The sequence below is a fragment of the Cryptomeria japonica genome, chromosome 3 (genome assembly GCF_030272615.1).
Source record: "Cryptomeria japonica chromosome 3, Sugi_1.0, whole genome shotgun sequence".
Classification (NCBI taxonomy): Eukaryota; Viridiplantae; Streptophyta; class Pinopsida; order Cupressales; family Cupressaceae; genus Cryptomeria; species Cryptomeria japonica.
Genome location: NC_081407.1, coordinates 206,086,592 through 206,110,827, shown reverse-complemented (window position 1 = coordinate 206,110,827; position 24,236 = coordinate 206,086,592). Strand labels below are relative to the sequence as shown.

Here is a 24,236-nt window from a genome sequence, read left to right as displayed (position 1 = left end):
GAGGGTAGTTGCAGCTTGCATACCAGTCTGAATCAGATTCGAGCCCTGCCCCCTGTTCCACAATTTATTCATATCTTTCATTTTGGAGCATCGAATTTGGCAAAGGAGGATAGTGCCACACTTGGAAGAGGACAGCGATCATTACTAGGGGTTTAAAGGACAACTTCGAGCTGTTAATGATTTGTAATCAGTCATTTCACATCTGCAGCTAGGCGAGCCAAAGAGCAGTTCGATTTGGCATTGGGAGCACTTCAAAGACTTGGATATTGCTTATCACCATACCTTAGCGATATATATCAGGTTCTTTGCAAATAAAATTCATTGTAATTTCAGTTGCTGTGCATAAGTTTGGTGAGTGCCATTTGTCCTCAGAAAATCTGAGAACTAGTAATTGTTATCAGTCCATGTGTTGATCTTGTAATGGCATATTGAACTGTCATATGAATATAGTTTGAAGAAGTTTGTGGCTGCATTCTATATGATTAGTTTCTGAGGTTGAATGACATCTATTCGACATAATGATAGTAGTTATCCATGTGTGTGAGCTTCAATTGTCTTAGGTTGCTGTCTAAACATTACATGGTTATCACACTTCCCTTTCAAAGTTATTTATGAATGTTCTTTCATGGAGAATTAGCGTTTGATGTCCCTAATACCAAACTGAAACTGAGACCAGCAAACTGAGACCCTGTTAGCCAAGTGTTTGACGAAATATCTAAGTCAAGAAAATCAGAATTTTGTATCGGAACTGACAAGGGACATTACATGCAACAAGTTGGCAATCAGTAATTAATAACCCATCATGCCCTTATACAATTAATCCAAAAGTACCCAGAATAGCTTCCATTTGTGCATTAAATGGACCCGATTACATCAAATTTGCCCAAAATACCATGAATATTCTTCATGCAGACATAAATGCCTATCATTTTCCATGCGACAGCGACATGTGGAAGGAATCTGTCATAAAATCATAAATGTGGCAGCTGCATGCAAAAGATTCTTCATAAACTCGACATGTGTTGACCCGATTGCCACTTGGCAAGAAACCTCTGGAGAGAGAAAACTTCTAGAGAGAGAAACTTTGACTTAGGAAGAATTTTCTCACAGTTTTTGAACTTTCCTTGCCTTGGAGGAGATTTTCAACACTTTTCCATCATCTCCTATTTTTTAGAAACTTTCCTAAAATTTAGGACCCAGGTCCAGGAGAGATACAATTCTTTGGTGAGTCCAAATCTGTAAAAGTTTTGAAATTCGGACGAGATTTGGTGTCTAAAAATGGATTTTTCTAAAAATTTCTTGAGGGGATTTCTTGCTTTTCATTCCATTCCTCACCCTTGGATTTTCATGCCTTAGAAAATTTCCTCAACTTTCAAACTTGGGCGTGGAATTCATTTTGATAGAGGAAATTCACGAGTTTTGGAGACTTTCCCATGCCAACTGATTTTAGCGCCTTACTACACACCAAGGCAGAATTTTCACCTCGTCATGGAATTCTACATCCTTCAAGCTTTCATGTTGACCTCCCTTTGGCGCCATGCAAATGTATTGTTTGTGAATTTTCCCCACTAACCTCATTTTGGCGCCATTTCTCCTTCGCCATTAATCCTTGATGCCTTTGACTTTTCCTTGACTCACCTCATTTGGTGCCCTTCCCAAGGCATGGGCACTGGATTCACTTCCTCCTGGAATTCCACGTTCTTGTGACCTTCCATCATCCCATAGATTTGGCACCCTTACCCAAACTTGGGCACAATTCTGCCAGTGTGAAGGATTTCTCTCATTTTCATGAATTCCATGACATGTTGGTTTTGGTGCCTTCTCTGTCCCTTAGGGGCTGTTTTGACTTGGGCTTGGAATTTGATGCACTTCAAATTTTCCATGCAACTCAATTTTGGCACCCAATTCCACTCATGGGCACTATTCTTTATTAGGCAAGGAATTTTGATGTTTTCATGAATCCCGGGACATGAGTATTTTGGCACCCCAATCAGGTCTTGGGCGCATTTCCATTCTGAGGAAGGAAATTGAACATTTCTTCTCCTTCCTTGACTCTTCACTTTTGGCGCCCTTCTTGGGAAACGGGTGCTAGAAACACTTGGTGGAGGAATTTTGAGGTTTTTACTTCCTTCCCTACCTTGATGGATTTGGCGCCCTTCTTGGGGAATGGGCGCTATTTTGCCTTATGGAAGGAATTTGAGGTTTTAACTTCCTTCCATGCCTCTCCCAACTTGATCATTTCTAGTTGAAATGCCATTTCGAGGATATGAAGTGGATTCTACCAGACTTAGAACATTTTTTATCACTCTCCACTTCAGGAATGGATGCCAACACTTAGCCACTTTTGATCGATCTTGTCTGGATTTAGACAAATTCTTTAGGAATGCCCAGTCTTCATCATCTGCTTGCGGGGACTTGTCACAAATGAACTTTCCAAAAATAGAAACTTTTCAAAATGTCAGAGTTACAGCCAAAAACAGGACGTAGGATGACTTACTATAAATAGAAACTTAATAAAAATAGAAATTACTAAAAATAGTAAGTTTGATTTTTGACAAAATGAAGATATTCCGGGACACATTAAAATCCCTAAAAAATAGGAACTTTCTAAAAATCCTAATAGAAACCTCTAAAATCTAGGATTGAAGACAAAAACCCTAAAACTGACAAAACGATCCCTAGACTTAGCCAAATTTGCTTTAAAAAAAGCAGACTTGATCAATCTGATCCCACTCACTTGCAAACTCAGAGAGACCGATGAGATTGCCACAAGAAGACCCAAAAACAAAAACAAAAAAGACCAAGAGGGACTAAAAAGTGGGGGGGTCCCCTTTTGCAATGGGGCAATGTGTGAAAACGTCACAACAAGTAGGCCTTCATAGTCCATTTCTTTAAAAAGGGCTCATTTGTGAACTTCTCAAATTGAAAATGAGCACCTGGGAATTCCTCTGCTATGCTGCAGAAAAGCCTTAATCATTTGGCCTACAGCCTGTGCCACTGTTTCTTAACCCTTGAGATGAAATGGTATCAGAGCCAATTTGCTTGAAATTCTGAGTTAGTCGGAATAGATTACTGCTGTCTTAGATTAATTATTGCAATGCTAAGAACTTTGTCAACATTATCTTATCCAGTTCTTTTATTAAACTATTTATCCAGTTCTCTTTTATGCTTATCTTGTTATCTTTACTTTCCCAGTATCTATTAGTCAAAAGGATATCATGGTAGAATTTGGCAAAGCTACTACAAACAATCCAGGATGTGAAATTCTGAATGAAGCAGAATCTGAAGGCTGTTTGATCTACCAAAGGAAGATACTACAGAACAAACCTTGTTACCATCTAAGCAAATTCCTGATATTGAAGTCACAGAGGAATCTTTACCAACTATTGTGACTGACTATTAGCCTCCCAGTTTAAATGCTAATTTTGTTTCCTTTAAACTGCTTTACAATCAAAGAATGTTTTATCTATTTTGTTATAAAAATCTACTTTCATGTCCTTCGATAAGCCATGAGTTAAAGCTGTAGAACTAGCTTTAGAGTATAACTTAGAAAAAGCTTATAAAAAAATTGTGACCTTTATTTTCCCAATTTGAAATTAAGTACATAAGAAGTCATCTAGATGTCCAGTTAGTCCATTTTGATGCCATTAGTATCTAGATTTCTGCCTGTGTTCCTGCAAACATCCCCCTTGCATCTTATATTGCTACATGTGATAGAAGGCAAATTAGTTTCCAATGTGCATGCCAGTTGTTTTCTATCTCTACATTAAATGATGGCCGTATTTGCTATGAGTAGCATCCAAATCTGTGTGTGCCCAATATAAAGCATGTTGAGAAGTCAAACTTGGATTTCTTGATTGCCTGGGTTTGTTTTCATCTGTGTTTGTTTGCTTTAAATATTCTATTATCAATATTCAAGTCTTGTATCCAGTGACAAATACAAACCATCCAAAATTTTGAGAGTCTCCCTTATTTTAAAAGATTTAATAGTATTGTGTAGCTACAAAAGGGTTTGATCAATTCCAAGATATTCCAAACTAATGGAAGTTGGATTGGTTGAAAAATGTAGCCCCTCAGCTTAAAGAATCTAAGAAACCAGTTATAAGGATAGGTAGACAGTCGATCCATATTTGTTGAGACATGGACCAGCTAGGATTCGAACCTAGGACCTTCCATAACACTGCTGGAGTGCTCTACCACTGAGCTACTGGCCCTCTTGGACCAGTCCATTGTTGGTCCGAGTGTGGCTTATTTCCAACACCAGCACCCCCCCGTAAGCCACACCTCTCATGTGCTTGGGGCTCCTAGCTGGTCCATGTCTCAACAATATTTTACCCAGATTCAGCTCTGTCTCTAGCAATATCAGAAGAGGAAATGTTTTTGTAAAAATAGAAGTTGAAGAGGCAAATCAAGGATCAAATCCTAAAGAAGGGGAAAATCTACCCTGTACCATGTCTGCACTTACTAGAGAAAATTCTCTGGAAAGTTGCAAAGAAAATAATGTCTGTTTTTATGAAGGTGAAATTCTTTGTTTTGTTACTTGTCAAAGAAGGAAAGAATTTGCCTCAGAATTTGCAAGCGGTGTTGCAAAAGATGCAAAAAAAAAGGATTTTCTCAGATAAAGTAATTGATGTCGTGAAAAATTTGCTTTGAAACTCATGCGTTTGAAGCATTTTATTATCCACACTGATTGCACAAGACTCTTGAGCTCCAAAGTTATAGATCATGGAAGGAAAGATGCAGAGGAAAATATGCTAGGTGGCAAGATTTTTTCAATTGATTCAATTATACCGCTGAACATTAGCTGGAGAAGATAATTTTGTTTCAGACTGGATTATAAAAAGCCCTCCAGCTACATTGATACATCAACTGGCTCTTGTTTCAATTATATTAGAATTAAGAACATCAATTTCTCAAGATTAAGTTTGCCAGTACAAGGATAGATTCTTAGAGAGGGATTAGTTCCCAGCTTACAAGATTTTCTAGAAGTGCTTCTCTAGATCTACAACATATTGGTGCTGCCTACATTTCTGCCATCTAGATGCAAAATAGAGGGGAGTTTTAAATTTATTGCCTGAATGATTGTCTGCAACTGCAGAAATATTTTGATCTTATACAAAGGTGAAATTGGACATGGACCATTAAAATCAAATTTAACTCAAATGAATTCTTGTATAGGTTTGTGAAAAACATTGGTCCTTGAATTATTCCCAAAGAAGAAAACTTCTCCTTTGAAGTAGTCAGCAGCATGATCATCAGAAGAAGATTAAAATGGAATTCCTTTTTCCATCATGAGCTCCAGTGCAATGACAGTGATACTGAGTGGAATATCAAACACAACTTTCAAAATTAATGTCTTTTCAGGCCCATTGATGAGAATAATCTTTTAGACAAAGCAGAAGACATGTTGGACCCTCCTGTTCTAGATTCTCTGACTTCTTCTGGATCAAACAATATATCACTCTAGAAAAATAGGTTCCATAAAAGTTGCAAGTGATAGACACTGTCAGCATAATATTCTGATAAGACCCCACTTTTCAGCATACTTGCTTGTTAGGATTCAGGTAATATTCATTTCTACCTTCTAGGTCTGGTCATTGATATGCTATAAATAACAGATCCTGAGACTCATTTAATCATCGGGAGTAATCGAGAGTCAAGGGTCAGAGAAACAAGGAGTTTGCTCTTTCCTTGTCCTCTCTTAGTGATCTTTGATATCACAAAATTGTTCTTTTGTAGGAAAGCCTTTTATTCCTGCAGCTTAGATTAATATCGAAGCTGTAAGCATTCAGCCTATGCTTCTGCTTATCATGTTTCAAAGCTGGCATATCTTAATATGGTCTCTCAAGTCATTTCCCAAATTGTTATATTACGAGATAGTTATCTTTTACTGGGCTTGTTGCCACTAGAGGAACTGAAGCAATTGTTGAAAATGCTGCTCAGTTTGGTGTTAAGAGATAGCATGCTTTTTGGAGCATCTTCAAGTGGTCCTAGGTTCTCATCTTCTTCCCCATGGTCAATGTTTGTAGTTCTGATGCCAATGGATAAGCTATTTGTAGAGATGACTTTGGTGGTGGTTATACAGGAATTAGATTTTTAAACACCTCGTTATTTTGTGGTAATTCAGTTACCTGATTCATCTATATTTTGCTTTGGATAGTTTCTCATCTTCTCTCCATGGTCTATGTTTATAATTATAATTCTGATGCTAATGGACAAGTTGCCTATAGAGATTACTTTGGCGGTTGATGCCCAGGACTCAGTGGTGATGATGCTGTCATCTGACCTAATTGAATTAGATAATTTGACACCTTTTCATTTTGTGGTGATTCAATCATCTGATACATCTGTATTTTGTTTCTGGTAGATGGGCCATCAAGAAACTTTTTTGTGTTAGGCCTGTAAATGTCAAGCTGAATGTCACTGAATATTAGAGAAATCACAGAACTTATCCACCATATTCTTGGGGTTTCAGATAGGATTGGAGGCACACTTGAGATTGTATGCGTAACATGCAAACCAGAAGTCATTTTCAGGAGCTTTTTTTTTGGCTACTGAGAGAGGGTTTAAGACTTTCTGGCTGAAAATTTCATGAGAATTTTACTTAAGTGTTAAGTTGTGTATTTAGAAAGACATAATGTTATAGACACGATATTTGCACTGCCCATGTAAACAAATATGAATGCTTCTGGTAATATATGTGTAAGATTTTTGAATCATGCTAATTTTGCCAACTCTAGAAGAATATTCTGAAAAGTTCAATCTTTTTCAAATCATTATACTCATTTATACTTTATATATTGAGCCTTTAGATGGCATTTCAGTTGCATTTAGGGGCTTCACAACTTTGGAATTTTGCTTAGGCGACTCAGACACCTTGTACTCCTGATTTACTGAAGGAACTCTCTTTGTGGTGGTTGCGTTTTCAAGATGGTGATATTTAAGAAGAGAAATCTCTCCCTTTTATATCTTTATTGCATGTTCCTTTTTTGTCAACAACTTTGGCAATGGTGGCTCCATTAATTGTATTTGACAAATTTGATGATACAAAGTTACAATCTATCCATATAGGAGTGGTAGGCTTACATTTTCAATTGACATGAATATGGAAGCTTGCTAATGAAGGATATATGATACTAGAAGTGGTTGCATTAATGTAAGCAGAAAGAAAATATCTTGAAAAATAATGAAGATCTTTGAATGATCTCAAGCTAGTTTCAATTACATTATTTTGTGGGGAATTGAGTTGTACAATCTTCTAAGGGAAGTTTACTTCAAATCTTCAACCCTTACAAAGGCATTTCAAAACTTGGGGGTGAAGGAAAGTTTAGTTATTTGATGATTTTACCAGTCAAAACTAGAGTGTGGATAATCAAATGAGTACTCAAGGAGATGATGGAAAAGAACAAAAAATTGTTGAGCAGATATTGAGGAGTGTCTTTACACAGTCTTGTTATGCTCACATTTATTTTTATGTTTGCAATAAATAAAATAATGAAATGGGGATAAGTGTGGACTATACTTACAAATTGTTGAACTTTGGTAACATAAATATTTATAATGACTCCAAGAATGCAATCCTGGTAGTTGCACTGACACACTTAAGATAGAATTCTGCTAGTCAAATCTCTTTCTGACTGGCTGAAAACATGGAGCTATAGAAGCACCTAGCCAATAGTAATGTCTGAGAAAATCAGATGTCAAAGATGGGTTCTACTGCCTATTTATGTTATCTTCTCCCTATGCTTATATCCTCACATGGCATGGCTTGTCAATGACTTTCAAAAACCTGCTCTTCCTCATCACGAGTAATAAGAGTCCTGCATAATGTTGTGTATTTTTCTGGAGATGGATTATATGCATTTTCCTTCTTTGATTCATTTCCACCTTCCATGCCGTTTTCAGTTTTCTTTGCAGAAAGATAGAGGGAGTGGGTCACAGAAATTAATTTCTATCCACTTACTTCTGACTCTTTGACCTTTGAATTTTGCAATGTATGCTACTCTCTTTCTAATTAATACTTTTTTCAAAATATTCTTGTCTTTATTACTCTTTGAACTATGTGGTCAAGATGCCTTATTTCAAATGCCTTTGTAAGTCTTTATTACTCTTTGAAGGATGCTTTAGACTTTTTCTATACTAAATTTATTGATATAATTCTCTATATTAAATTTATATGTTTATGTCTGCAGGTCTGCATTTCCCTTTTCTGGTTCACAGTGTCATCAAGCTTCATTGCCACTGTCATCAGAGGAGTACAGTAATGATCCAGCTGGAGTTGCAGAGTCCTTGGAGACCAATACTAGATCTTGCAAAACTGTGTTTGATTGGATAGAACCAGAATTGCATTTCAGCAATTGTAGAGCTGTGCAACCAATGGGACACAAGCATGTACTTGATGCATTTCAATTACTGCAAAATAGCCCTACAGTTCAGGTTATCTCTATTCTTTTTGGGCTTGTCTTGCAGTTTAGTAAAACAATCAGCACTATAACTCCTGAAAAGTGGTTTAGTGTTTTTTTTTTTGAGTCCATTCTTGGTCTTCTTCAGAGTGAATTGCAAACTGCTTTGTGTGGAACCTGTTTTTTTTAGTTTACATATCTTTATTAGAATTTAGGAGGGTTCCTAATTATCTTGAGCATACGGTTGTGTCTTAAGAGTGTAAAGTACATCACTATGCATCTAGTTTTATGTAGGACAGTGCTTTTGCATATCGTTAAATAGTAAAATGCTTTTTCATGCTGAAGCTCTGTCCAAACTTTGTGGAATTGTGGCTTTACCTAGGATCACAAAAACATACACAGATTTTTTATGTACTATTTGCAAATTTTCTCTGTTGTAGTTGATGATTTTAAAATTTGCGATTGACAGTCTCCTACTTCATCATGGCTCATATATATGTTTTTAACCAATTCCCTTTCTTGTTTTTTCCCATTTTGTATGCTTTTAGTGAAACTAACTTGTGGTTGAATTAGTTTTTGGCCCTTGTTTCTCCCTGTTTTTCCAGTTTATATTTTTTTTGTCCATTGTAATTTTGTAGCTGGTCTTTTGATAATCACTTAGAGCGAAATACAGACTTGATCTATTCACGGTAGCTACATAGTGATGTTTTGTCCAATACAATATTTATCCTCTGTTCAATGAATCTGAATGACCTACGTGATAAGCTCAAGTGTATCTTGGTACTGTTATACTATGTTACAAAAAGCTAATAGCCATAATGATATTTTCCAGGCATTTTGGTTTTATATCTACAAACAGTATCTAATTCTAAGTTGTTACTGTAGATTGGTTTGCATCAAAATTACCATGCAAGCTTCAAACTTGCTTTCAGTTGCTTTGGTACCTATAGAATTCCAAGCAATAGCCAAACACATGCAAATATTCGATCTAGTTTTACACGTAAATACTCCACTTTCTAGTACAGAGTGGAAGATTTACATTCTCCCAATCTTATTTTGACATAAATAAAGTACATCACAAAAGGACATCAGTCCTGACATTTGAGCTAATCATATAAATATCATTTCCATTAAAATTTCAGGGCCATGTAGATTCATGATCCATAACTTCCTTTTACAAACATGGATAAGAATCATAAATCTTCATAAAGTATGGCGACTCTTAAAGAGCACTATAGGCTTTGGCATTCTTTTAAGCATTACTCTAACAGGTAATCCATCTTTATGAGTTTATTAGGTTGTAAAAGCTTCTTTCAATGAGGCCTGGGCGTGCCTTCCTTAACTTTTCTCTTTCTGTGTCTAGTCCAAAGATTGGTCCCCTCATTGGCTTACAAAAATGCATGCTTATGAAATGTTTTAAAAGAATAGAATGGAAATAAATGTTTTAAAAGACCCTTGGCTTTCTGCATTGTAGTGATGACCAGGGATGAATCCACTTCTTCTATTTTGCTCTTCAAGAAAGGTTTGACTTTGTGCAATATATTTCTTATTTATGCTTGAATTTGGAGCATGAAAACCTCAGACCTTTCCTTTAGTGTTTCTTAACACACCTTCACGTTCTTCTGGACTTGAATCATCTTTGGATGCTCTATCAAAGATCAATATAAGTATTCCTCGCACATGTAAAATCCATTTCACTTTCATTTGCAGGATATCTAGATCCAACTGCTTTAGTAGTGGGGAATCATTCTTATACTGTCAGTTCAAGACTGCTGCATAGCTATTTCATCATGTATTCTCTGTATTAAAGGGGATATTTGAAAGACTTTCTGTCCTCAAAAGCTGTTAGAAGTTGGTATATCTAATATGAAATTCTCTCTTCAAAATTCATATGTATTTGTCATCCCAGTTCGCATATTTTTTCTCGTTTCAACTATTGATGCTAAATAACCAATGTTCGATACTGGTATATTTCACTATACTTTTTTAGCAGAATTCTAAGACTTTTATATTGTTGTTCCAGGTTACAACCATTTTGATTGCATGTATTGTCACTGCCTCCATATTTGATCCTTGGTGATTTTCAGAACTGAAGTTTAATGTTCTTACTGTTTTAAAAAAGACCAACGAAGCTTTTGGCGAGTCGGAATATGAGCAAAGAGGAACTCAGCCAAAATGTTCTCTATGATTTCCCAACTCTCTTTCACTTCTACACTGCTGCTTGCTACAAACAACAAGCTCAATTTTGTTAACTCCCTTATCTTCTCACTTCTTCCCTTTATGAACAATTTGACTTGTTTTTGTTAAACACTCCTTCTCCATCCTTTTCCCTTAAACAAACTTCTGTCATTCCATTTAAAATTTAGCAAGTGCTGACCTTGTATTTCAAAGGTGGCTGAAACTAGAATAGACATTTTACCATATAGTCCTTATCCTTTCTACATTCAATGAATCCTCCAATTAGGTCTCATCCATCTGGGTGATAAACATTATATGATTAAAAGTAATGCAAGGTATGGTTGGCTATTAAATATATAGAGATTAGCATTTCGTTAATAATTATAAGTTTTAAAATGTTGGAGCTAGCTGTTGAATATTTAACAAGAATCATTATATCAGATTTATATAATAATAACAAATTATTGCTATAATAATCCCATAATAATCATATAGTAATATTTATATACCCCAGATATCCTTGCAGAGGGTGTCTTAGCTGAGACTGATGGATAAAATGAAAATGATATAACACACGGGTACACCAAACACTTTACAAACTTACACTAGTACTGAGCCCTGACATTGGCACATATGAGGGACATTTGATTTCAAGTTTGGCAATATCATGCCTCAGACAAGACCAATGGAATTTTGTATCATCCTGCACCATTGCGTCAGTGCTTAAAATGGTGTACCTTGCAAAAATTCACACAAAACAGGGTAGTTTTTCAATTAAATATAATAGTTAATACACATTCATTTCTAGACGGTTTATATCAAAATCTAAATCATAGTATTTTGTAATGTCCCCAAATTATAGATACCCAATTTTTGGCCTAATTGAAATGGGATAGGGGTTAGAGATACCTATTACTTTGACTGAAACCCTGCAAGTAAGTTAGATAATATACAATAATCATATTTCATTAAATAGATCTATTAATTAGGAAACACCAATCATACATATGTAAGACATAGTCCTAATTACGAGCTTAAATTATGCTTGAGAGTTCAATCATAGAGGGCATAGAAGAGGGTGACTAGGTAGGGTGCCCTAGAGACCCTTTACCCTAGGCTCAAGGGCAGATCTCATTCTCTCTTGGCCTCATATAGCCCATACCATATGAGGTGGAATACCTAGTGAGGTATCCTATCCTTTACCCTAGGCTCAAGGGCAGATCTCATTCTCTCTTGGCCTCATATGGCCCATACCATATGAGGTGGAATACCTAGTGAGGTACCCGATCACCTTTATCCTTAACCTTGTCACCCCTATCCTATGTCTCACGATTAACACCTTCATTCACCATGATAGAGAGCATGAGGGCTATCACAATAGGGTGCCCAGGAAGTCTATTATTCATAGGCCCAAAGGCAGCACCCTCTGTACTCCTTTGGCTTCATGGGGCTCCCCAGTCTTATACCATGAGGTGGTGTGCCTAGAAGGTAACCCCAACACCGTTCCCCTACTTGTAATCCTCTCCCCCTCTATCATGGCTGGAGATACTCAGAATGTATGCAGATATACTGTTAGACATTGAGAACATATGTAGAAATATATTTAACATACAGTAAGTCAACTACGGAATATAATTCACCAGATTTACTGATTTATATATAATTCGTAAAGCATTGCATTATAAATTATAAGTATGCAGTAATAACACACGTAGTTACGGCACTTTATACTATGCACAGAAATTCATACCAACTTGAGTGTTAAGTTGAACTGCTGAGAGAAATGTCTGATATCTATATAAAATCAGAATCCTTTGATGATATATCCCTTCTACCCAAATGCAGATCCATCCTATATATCCTTCAAGAAGAGGCGTAGGGTTACACTATTTGGCTAAGGACATCTCTCTTCATAAAGAAATGCCTCTTCCAAACTAACCGTTGTCTCTTCACAAAATGTTGTTGTCTGAATGTAATTAATGCTTGTTAAGGCTCGTTTAAGAGTATTAACAGATCAAAGGATAATTGACAGTTTGGACCTGATTATATTATGTCTCCCCAATAATAAATAATTTGATGGTGATTAATATGTTTGCTATACTATCGAATGCTTACTCAAATTAATGTTTAGTTGATTCATGATTTCTCTATTTATTTCGTGAAATTCAACACCATGACAGATTGCCGAACATATGAAGAAATTCCTTGGTTTGATTGGAAAGCGCATCGTGGGATGACTGGGTCCTTTGTGTAACTGCTGACTTCAAATAAGACAGTCTTCTGAATATGCATATATCTGAATTTGGTTGTTATTTTCTTTCTTGCTTGTCTGAGTTTGATTTAGGAGAAAGAAAATTGTGAAGTCTTTGAAAAGACAATTTTCTTTTGTTAGGGTATCTACTGTGAAAATGGGGACATGAGATTTTAAATTGCAAATATTAGTTTCCACATACATACACAAAATGCAAACATATTGATTTCATGACAGCACCTTAGTTCAATTTACCGTGGGACTGTGACCATTAAAGAAAACATGTATGAGCTATTTTCCTAGAGCTGAACATGACATTTTATTGTATGGATTTTATCCTATATTACATGGGAAATGGCCATACTTTGGTCATTGCTGCTTGGTTCCTTACCGGTGTAAAACAGGACCTGTGACATTTGAGCATTTTCTGAACATGAGTCTCCTATGTTATTAAAATTGCATTCTGGAAAGTCATCATGCTGTGCATGTCCCAAGTTTGTTAAATTGCTTAGAAACAAAATAAAATGCTGCATACCTGGGGCCCCCTACGACAAAAGGTGTAGCTAGTGTCCTCTCTAGGAACAGCATTGTAAATATTTGAATGTGTGATTACATGTTTTAGATTACAATATCCCAGAGAAAACACATGGCCATAGAGGTGTTATGAACTAATGAATTAAACTATTTTGGAGACATCTTCAAAAGTTCAAAATGTCAAGGAAATGAAGAAGCTCATGTTAAATTCCCAAACCTCCAAGAAATGAAGGAAATGAAACTGCAATAAGGGTTACAAGTGTTGTGAAGAGGAAAATGTCTGAAATACTTTCCAAGAGCTGAAAATTATGTCACTATTTATATGTTATCCTTCATTACAAAGGGGAAAACATCATATTTTGGTCATTGTTGCATTGTTCCTTTCTGTATGGAATAGCGTCTCTGACTTTTGGGTGTTTGCTGTTATGGAGTCTGCTATGATTTTGAAATTGATGCATTCTTTCTTGCAATTAATTAAATGATTTAAAAACATCACTTATACTGTAGCCCTACAACAAAAGGCCATAGCTATTGTTCTCCCGTGGAACAGTATTATAAATATTCAAATGTGTGAATAGTGAATACATGTTTTAGATTATCATCTCTGATTACACATATGAACCTCCATATTTTTCCAACTGAAATTGTGAGCTGGAAAAGGAAAAGGTATTTCTTTCACATGCCAAATTTTTGCATTAACCAGCAGTTTTTTGGTTTTTTGATCAGATAATTTGAATTAGTACTATGGTTTCCAAAAATAAAGGGTGAAAGCCCTTTGATAGTTTGGATATGGCCCACAGAAGTTCCATTTTTTGACTGACCCTGTCTTTATGGTGCAATTGTTTATCCAGGGAATGGTCATTTCATTAGCATCAGATAAGGCCATTTGGGATGCTGTACTAAAAAATGAGAAGGTTATAGAATTCAGAAAGTCACTTCAAAAAGGTTGAGGCCATCTTTTAAAACTTTATCTACTACTAAATTAATTTGATCGAGTTTGCGATTTGGGCCTCATTTCAATCAGTATTTTTTATCTACAATGTTAACGTAATAAACTATCTTGCAGGAGGGTCAAAGGTACAGGAAGAAACTGAAGGATCAGTTAATGCTTCTGCTGAAACTAAAGGATCAGACGATGCTTCTATTAATGGAAAGACAAATTTGTTTATTCAAACTGCTGAAAATATCAAGCTGAAGGTCGCTGAATATATGGAGAAAATCACAGAACTTATCCACCACATTCTTGGGTTTTCAGTCAAGAAGGGCTTTGCAGGAAATGATGGAGATAACCTAGATAATACTGTCAAGTCCTCTTTGATGCTCTCTATTGCTGTTCTCTTGGTTGTCTTGGTCAAAAGTGGCCAACAGATTTGATATTGTTGCTGCTAAAAGTACAACCAGTAATTTGCTGACATGACATCATGTAAATATAGCCGGGCCATTGTTTTCAGTGGTTATCACCAAAATGTCCACACATTCCTATGAAAACTAGAAAATAATGCTTTCTCAGCTGACTTTCAATAAAGCTTTCTGTTCTACCTAAAAATTAGATGATGCATTCTGAATCAAGAAATTAGCTCATTTTTATTGGGCATGATCATGTCTTCCAAATGTTTTATTTTTGTTGTTGATTATTGAGTTTATCAGGCTGTGTATGAAGTTGATTTTGTAGTCAATTCCTTAATTGTACTGAACTGCATGTTATGTTGTGAAAGTGGCTGTTATGTTAATGTAGTATTTCACATCCTCGTATTGTTGTGCATGTTACTAGATAGGTTCCTTTTACTGGGCCTTTTACTACTTGAGGATCTAAAGTGATCCTTGAAAATGCTGCTCAGTTTGGTGTCAGAGAGAGCATGCAGTTTGGAGCATCTTCAGCTGGTCCTAGTTTTTCATCTTCTTGCCCTTGGCCCATGTTTGCAATTCTGACGCTAATAGACAAGTTGCATATAGAGATGAATTTGGTGGTAGTTTCTTAGGACTTGGTGGTGGTGATGCTGTCATCTGATCTAATTGAGTTAGATCTTTAAACATCTTGTCATTTTGTGGTGATTCAATCACCTGACACCTATATATTGTTTCTGAACTGTAGATTGGCCATCAAAAGACTTTGTGTTACGTGTGTTACCTTGTTGAATCTTATCCCTGTTTGGTTGTGTTTTTTGAATCTTTGTAAACTTAAATATTGGAAAAGATAGGGCATCTTGAATTTTGATATTCCAAGACTTAGGTAATTCATTTTTATTAGCTGTAAAAAATATGTTTCCATACCAAGACTAAGGTATTTCATTTTTATTAGCTGTAAAAAATGTCTTTCCATAATTCTTTTTCTTTTCGATTTGATTGGTTGAGCTCACATATCAAAATTTTAATGCCAAAGAAAAGTGAATCCCTATTTATGCTAACCACAAAATGGTAAATCTACATTGATGTTATGGTGGAACAACTGATTCCCCAATATTTGTTTTCTTTTGGATACTGATGTGACAGCCCTCGAAATACAATTCCTTTAGTATTCCTAGTGATGAGGCCATATTTTCATCCCACATAATTATGATTCAACTTGTGCTTTTTAGAAGATCAATCTACAACCACGGTAGGTATTCTCAGTGTACAATAATACCAGTGAACAGCCAAGGTCAGAATATGTTTGTTTGGCCAAACTTCTAATAACTTATCGTGGATTTATTTGTATCTTCTAGGGAATCATATGAGGATTCATCAAAATATTGTCTTTTTGAGGAGCCCATACACATAGATGTCAGAAAATTTGGAGAATCCCTTGTAAATCCTAACTTTTACATGTTCCTAAGCTTCTGCATGGATACACATATGCCAAATTATATCACCAAATGAAAGATATCACTGAAATGTTGGTCTGAGCTTTTGATAGAGCATTCTACTTAAATGATGCCTTACATATAGCACCTTCATCTGAACTTACGAAATGCTAAAATTTTCAGTTGAAAATACAGTTATTATTTTTCATTCAGGAGAGTTGTTTTGATTTAAATAACACCTAGTAGCATATCTGTCGAAACATTTTCTAAGTCTAATTATCTTCACTACATAAGAGAGAAGTGCTAAATTGCTAACTATAATGTGTGGGATGTTTGTTATCCTCATTGACACTTGGTAGCACAACAGTCAAAACCTTTTCTGAAGTCCAATAATGGTTAAATACACATTAGAGAATTACCCTTAGCAGTAGGTGATATTTCTACCCCAGAGAATATGGTTTTCTTGTGCTCATGAGAATTACTAAAAATAATTTGTGTGGAATTTTATACTCTGAGCAATTTGCCTGACTATACTTACAATTTGGCTGTGACAGGCTTACCGAATAGAGTAAACTTATAAAATTAGTTTGTCTTCCATTTCTTCACGACAGCTTTTCTAAATCAACACACCAAAAGCATTTCTTTCTGCAATTACCTTCAACTGAGGCCCTGAATTAAATTACTTTCGAGGACTGTTCATAAATTATTTTCAATGCCTCTGCATTCTGAAGTACAAAATTTGAAGGGTGAGACTGAAACCTCTTAGTTTACAATGTACCCTTTTAAGGTAGGAGGTTAGCTCAAACAAATTTTTATCAAATATTCTTTTCAGATATTTGCTATCTGGATACATCTAACAAATAGTTTCAAATTTTTTATATTTATCATTTATCATAAGGAAATTTTGTGTGTGAAAAGTACTGGGCATGGAGAAATGGTTTTAAATTGCTTGATGCTAATGTTAGTTGCTGCTAAAGTGCCTGCAATGGTTTTAGGAAAAGTTTTTAAAGTAGTTTGCACTCTGCAGCTCCAATATTATAATGTTAGATCTAACAGTATTTACAAAAGAGTTTGTCATGTCCCCTCCTTGATCATTTTATATATACTAAATGAAACAATTATTATTATTAATTAATATAATAAATATCAACAAATAATTATTTGAAATTTATTTATTTATTAAATATTATTATTTAATTAATATTTATTAATATTTTTACTAATAATAATATTCTTGAAATATTTAAATAAAAATAAATAAATTGATATATTTTATAAACATAATTTATATATCTTAAAAATATAATTTACATACTTATAATTGAAAACACAATTTACATATTTAAAATAATAAATATATAAATTATATATTTATTAAAGTGATACCTTAAAAGGTCCCAAGAATGAAGAAGTAAAACAAAAGTGAATATACTTATTAAAAGAGGGAATGAATGAAGTGAGGCCGCTTCATATAATCCGAACATGAATTATCAGATGGACATCGCGGCACCCGAAGATATCAAGAATTATAATATTGCTATAGTCGATAAAGGGGCATTCATTATAACAACATACATACCACAGGGATTTCCATCCCAAAGATCGATTATTACGCCGAAGGCGTTCCTTATATGAGATGAACAAGGTGATCTTTAAAATCTATGGCTGAAAGTTGGCCAAAACGAATGCAATACCATTGGAAATATTTCTGCCGTTGATCGTTCTGCGTACAGTGTTACTGGGCGAAAGGACTGCCTTCCTTTCATGCAAACTAATGCAGTTCTTTCGCACACATCCCTTACGTTTTGCATCGACGGTTGTGCGGATACGATTAACTTCTATTGGCTGATTGAGTCACGATGGCTTCTGTATGCTGTCACACCACTCAACTCATAGTACCACAATAGGAAAAAATAATTTATAGTACCGTAAAAGCAAAGTAAAAAGTTTCATTTGTATTCGTACCACCGGGTTTCCATCGTCAATATTTTTCACCCCGTGGAGGTACGACGAGGCATTGATGGCAATGAAGAAGCTCCCCTCCAATGACCCTCGGAGTTTTGTCCAGCAAGGCAGAGTGCACTGTGCATATTGCAACGGAGCCAAAGCTACGAGTCAGGGGTCTTGTGTGAAAATGACTGAGCTCTTCCACGGTGCGAAAAAGACCGAGCCTCACACCTGCCCCAACTTACATTGTAAGTTGAAAATCTTTTACATGTTTTATATATTTTAATGATTATTATTTATTTTAAAAAAAATTCAGTTTAAAGATTTTAATAATTACTATGCTATCATATATCAATTTAATTTAATTTAAAAGTAGTAATAATAAATATAATATATAAAAATAATTTATATATTTAAATATTTTTACATTTATTTATTTATGTTAATGATTATTATATTAAAATATATAATATTTTAATACATATTATTCAAAAAATTTAATAATATTATTATTTATTGTTAATATTTCTTTCAACAAAGTTTTTACTTTATTATTATTTTTGGTGAATTTTTTTTACTTAAATTCAATCATTGTTATGCATAAGAGATGTAAAAGAATTCATATAATGTTTATAATTGCACTATCTTTTATATATCAATATTCAAGGACATATAATCAAAATGATATCTTCAAGGTCAAAAGATTGTATGTGAAACTAAAGAAAAGCAAGTATGGATATATGGAAAATAATGGCATATTGTAATTTAAGACTCTCAAAGGTGAGAAACAAGTATACATAAGAGAAGTGAGGGAAAAAAATACAATAGATCAATTTCAATGAAGTCGAACCAATAAATATTTAGTAACATCATACATATTCAATGAAAAATGATGCCCCCTATGCAATAAGGGGATAAGGGGATAAGGACTCAAGGATATTGCATATGTGAAAAAAAAGAAAATGAGATAATATATGTCAACTACAAATAATTCAATATTTTGTTCAAACCATTACATTGGTCAAAAGATTTAAGACTAAAGAAAAGCAATTATGGATATATGGAAAATAATGGCATGGTGTAATTTATGACTCAAATAGGACAAGTGAGAAATAATAGATCAATTTCAATGAAGCCAAACCAATGAAAAATGACACCCCTTATTCAATGAAAAATGACACATACATATTCAATGAAATAACACCCCCTATACAATCTCTACAAAATCACTCACATGAACGATTTGAGACTAAATAAAAGAAAGTGTAGATATAAGGAAAGTAATGGCATAGTGTAATTTAAGACTCCCAAAGGTGAGAAATGATTACAAACAAGAGAAGTGAGAACAAAGATATAATATATCAATTTCAACGAAGCCAAACCAATGAAAAATGACACCCCTATTCATACAAAAATGATACCCCCAATACAATCTCTACAAAATAGCTCACATGTTTTTTGTCTCAAGAAGTATAAGGGGACAAGGACACTAAAGGATAATGCATATGTGACAAGAAAAGAAAAGGAGATAACACATGTAGACTACAAATAATTCAATATTTTGTTAGAACCATTACCATTGGTTGAAATATTTACCAAAGGTATATCCATTGGATTTGGTGTCAACCTATGTCAACATCTTTATTGATGATTCAATTAAAAATTGTCCCACACATATACCTCCCCCTCTCCCTCTATATATATCTATAACTATTATTTTCATTCTGTCTCTATATTTATCTATCCCTCTACCTCTATATCTCTCTCTAATTATCTCCCTCTTCCTCACTTGCTCTATCTATACGTGACAATAAAAGAAAAGAAAATGACGTTATACATGTCAACTACAAATAATTCACTATTTTGTTAAAACTATTACCATTTGTCCAAATATTTATCAAAGGTATAGCCACCATACTAGGTCTCAACCTATGTCAACATCTTCATTGATGAGTTAGTTATAAATTAGCCCACACATATCCCTTCCCCTCTCCCTCTATATCTCTATATCTTTTCTTTTCAATCTCTCTCCATCTACCTATCTCTTTATCTCTTCTCCCTCTACCTCTATATCTCTCTCTATTTATCTCCTTCTTCCTCACTAATGTTATCTTCATCTCTACCTCTATTTTCCTCTCTCCCCTATCTCAAAACATGTCCCACTCTCTTTACACATCCATATCTGTCCCTCTCTCCCTCTCCCTCTACTTCTTCCTAGACATCCAATTTTTGTACCTCTTTGCCTCTCTATCTCCCTCTATATATTTCTCTTCATTTTTTATATATCCCTCTCCTCTCTCTCTTAATTTCCCCCTCTCTTTTTCCATCACCATTTCCATCTCCATCTTTCTTTTTCTCTCCCCTCCATCTCTAGACTTGTTTCGTTCTCTTTATCTATACCATTTATTGCAAATATAATATGAATCTATATGAATGAATGCACACTTGATTAAACTCTTATCACTTATTCCTTGGTAGTATTATTGAATAAATAACATTATTTCCTTTCATTGTTTTGGTCAATAATATTGTTTTCGGCGTACCCATTGCACACCAAGGTGCAATTGCTAGTAGTATTTAAGCATTGTTTAAAGATAAAAGATCGCTAGATAGCGTTAAGGATAAGACACTATAATTAGTCAATCAATTGTGACAAAGGAATAATAAAAACCAATATGATGGTCAATGTTTAGGGCGACGACAATTAAGTTATCAATGGTCAACATTGGGTATGTAAAGAACCTCTGTCTATACAGCACCATGTTTTTTAATTAATTAGTAATTAAATTTTAACCAGTATTTATTTATCAATTAATTATTATGCCATGTAAAGAAGCGACGATGGGTGAAGTAGCGATAGTCATGAAAGGGTGCGAGCAGTGAAGGAAGTAATACATGATGAATAGACATGAGACATGTCTCTTGAAGAGTGACTTATCACTTCCTTTTGTAAGATACACATGGAGATTCAGTTAAGGAAGGAGAGGAGGAGAATACGGAAAAAAATGGGATACAAGAGGTAATGCGGAAGGAACTACCGCAGACCAGTAACTGGGAAAAACTCCACGAACAGTTAGCGCCAAAAAAATGTCAACATTGATCTATGTGGTCGACCAGACTAAAGATGATAAGAATCCTAGCGTCAGTGGTCATCAGAAGAATATAACGACTCATTTGATTCTTAGCAAATGTATCCACCTTCTAGAGGTTACATCAGACCTTCTATTAACACACAACTTATATTATATCAGTTCATACTCTGCTAGGCATAAGGGAAGTCGTGCTGATATCCTCATCATCCCAAATCTAAGATTGCTCACTATAGAAGTCTTATACATTGTTCTCTTAATTGTACAATTCGTATCAAATACTTAGAACTACAATTAATCAATAATGTAAGAAATTCTCAAATGAATCTACAAGATTATTACAACACATCCGAGCTATAGATTGGGCCGTGCAGCAGATTGTTAAGGAAAGAAGTGAAAGTATGAAGCATACAAAGAATATAATATATGCTACAAACAAGAGGGAGGGATAAGTAGATGCTGTGTGAGAAATAATGTTATATCATATCTAAATATAAGACAAAAAGTTCATACGGATATGGAGGAAGGGTACGTGTATCAAGAAAGACTATTGAGCATATGCACCAAGGACATTGATGAAAGGTAAGACCGCGGATCCAATAAAGAGAAATGTACAGAAAACTATTGCAGATTTATGAAGGATTATATGAACAGACTTATGAGGATATTGTAAAAGGTTCACTATTCTTAGAATCTTAGGTTAAATAGTATAATGAAATGTTTTCAAAATTATATTTAATAATATATGACAACTCTCACGTTAAGTTAAAATTATTGTCTTTTGGCTAAATCATGGTAAGCCCCAAAAGGGGACATTACAGAGTTATTGAAATGTTTGCTGAATCGTCACAATGCAGTGAATGCTAAGACTCGTCACAATGCAGTGAATGCTAAGACTCGTCAAGTAGCCCTACAGGTTGAGAAATTGAAGTAAACTCGGTTGCACAAATTTAAGGAAAAATGGATCTATTAAATTTATTACAATAACACCGTTAGTGATGGGCCTGGAGTATTTGAAGGTTGAGCAATACACAAGTGGTCACAGTGTTAGTTGTTCATCTGAGGTTGGTTTGAGCTATGAGTTCTCACTGTACTATGCATAATGTCAAGCAATGTTACCAGAAATGTGATGGGGAACCTCCATTTCATGTTATGATGGCCGAAATGCATTTCCTGTTTCAAATGGCCATTTCTAAATCATTTTGGGTTGTTTCTAAGTCGTCACCGTTGTGAATAAACAAAAATCTGTCTTTTTTTTTGGCTTGTCCCCTACTTCGAGCAGTTTAAGGAAGTTTTGTTTATTTTGTTTATTTTAAAAATTTATTGCAGGCTCTCGCATGATTTTCCTACTAATAATATATATCTTCTGCTGGAGAGTTGGTGTGCCAGCTCATACATGCTTTTTTTTTTTCAATTCTCCCTCTGATCTGCTATCTTCCCTATCGACGTGTGTGGAGATGGGTCTACTAGTGTATTTAAAGATGGGTCTACTAGTGTATTTATTCCGACTTTCTTTCCCTTTGACAAAATATAAAGCTAGCACTTGCACTTCAACAAGGTGCAATGGTTACGCTGATAACAAGATATGCTTTGGGTAATATATGAAAGGTTTTGAAAATTGTCATTATAGGGTTGGAGGACTTATATGGACAGCCTTTTGATAAATTATGCACCCAATTTGCAGGCAGTAGGCTGGAAAGGATAACCTCACTATGGGTAACGAAAAGACTTTAGTAAACAAGAGTGATGTGTAGCCTGTAGGTAACACTATGTTCAGAGATAATAAAATGGTTACTGTCTAAAGATTAAGACAAGGTGTTCGAATGTCTTCTTTTATAATTTATTTTGCCTCTAAATCCCAGTGATGTTGTGTGATGCGTCTTCTTGATGTATCCTGTATGAGGTTTTTAACACTTTTCTACTCAATAATTTAGTAATTATAACTATAAGTTTGAAAGTGGATATAAGCTTGAATTATTTTGGTGACCAAACTGAACAAACCTGCACTTTAAAACCAAAATTAGAAATGAATTCAAACTTTCTGAAAAGCTTAAAATTGGCACAAGTTTATTATTCTTACCAAACAACATGGCCTTCTGCACTTTCCATCAGAAATTGGGAATATATTAGAAAGAAACATAATCAATTCAAATTTCTTGGAAACCTCGACATATGTCACAAATTTGAGTTATTTCCAACCAGCCAATTTAAGAATTCTGCATTTGTGACAAAAGTGGGAAAGTTAAAAACATTCTATGATAAATTTAAACTCCTTAAGAAGCTTAATATCGGGTACAATTTCAAATTGTTCCAAATATCGAATCGAAATATTTGTTATTTATTTACTGCAAACTAGAATGTTAAGAAATAATTGCTTGCAAAATCCAAACTTCTCAAGGAAGTTCAAAATTGGGCACATCCCTAGAACTTGATCAAATGATTGGATGTTGGCACATGTTGGATGCATAAATTTCAATTTTAATGGTGCTCTTAGAAGAAATCCAGGCATGGCAGCGAGTGACAGCATCTCTCAGGAATCCAGGATCATTTGGGTTAACAAGTTTTAATATATGTCTTTCATCTTGAGCATGCTACAAAAAATATTAAGGAAAGGTTCTCTTCAGCAGTTACTCCTGACTCTCAATTGTAGATAGTCATCCTTGAACCTGGAGGGAGAGCAATATCATCATTCAATCTCTCAAACACATCTTATTTTGCATAGTAATTCAATTGAATGATCAATCATTCAAAAGGCATTGCCACTTCTAGCCCACCTTGCAATGATCTACTTATTCATATTTGAGGCTGATGATTTGGCATTGAAATGGTCAGTTGATCTTCCTAATACTTCCAAGTTCCATGATCCTAGAAGGAGTTTTGTCTCCATTCTTAAGAATAAGATAGTAAAAGTCACAACAGAGGAATGCAAGGGAGACATTACTCACAGTATAACCCTTGGCATTTCATTGGGATGGAAACATCCAAAACAAAATTATTCTCTCTACATCATACCATACAACTCCTAGATGTTGCATCAAGATTTTCCTACCCATGA

General features: G+C 34.8%; 1 protein-coding gene across 1 annotated transcript in view; it reads left to right on the top strand.

Annotated features, from left to right (window-relative positions):
* LOC131041028 (uncharacterized) overlaps positions 1-14,983 on the top strand; it is a 55,481-nt gene extending 40,498 nt beyond the window's left edge. Inside the window, exons 3-5 of the mRNA XM_059218171.1 lie at positions 8,193-8,436; positions 14,217-14,310; positions 14,432-14,983. Of these exons, the coding sequence (XP_059074154.1) occupies positions 8,193-8,436; positions 14,217-14,310; positions 14,432-14,739 (646 nt within the window). The 3' untranslated portion in view covers positions 14,740-14,983. The remainder of the gene's footprint in view (positions 1-8,192; positions 8,437-14,216; positions 14,311-14,431) is intronic.
* The last annotated feature ends 9,253 nt before the right edge of the window (positions 14,984-24,236 follow it).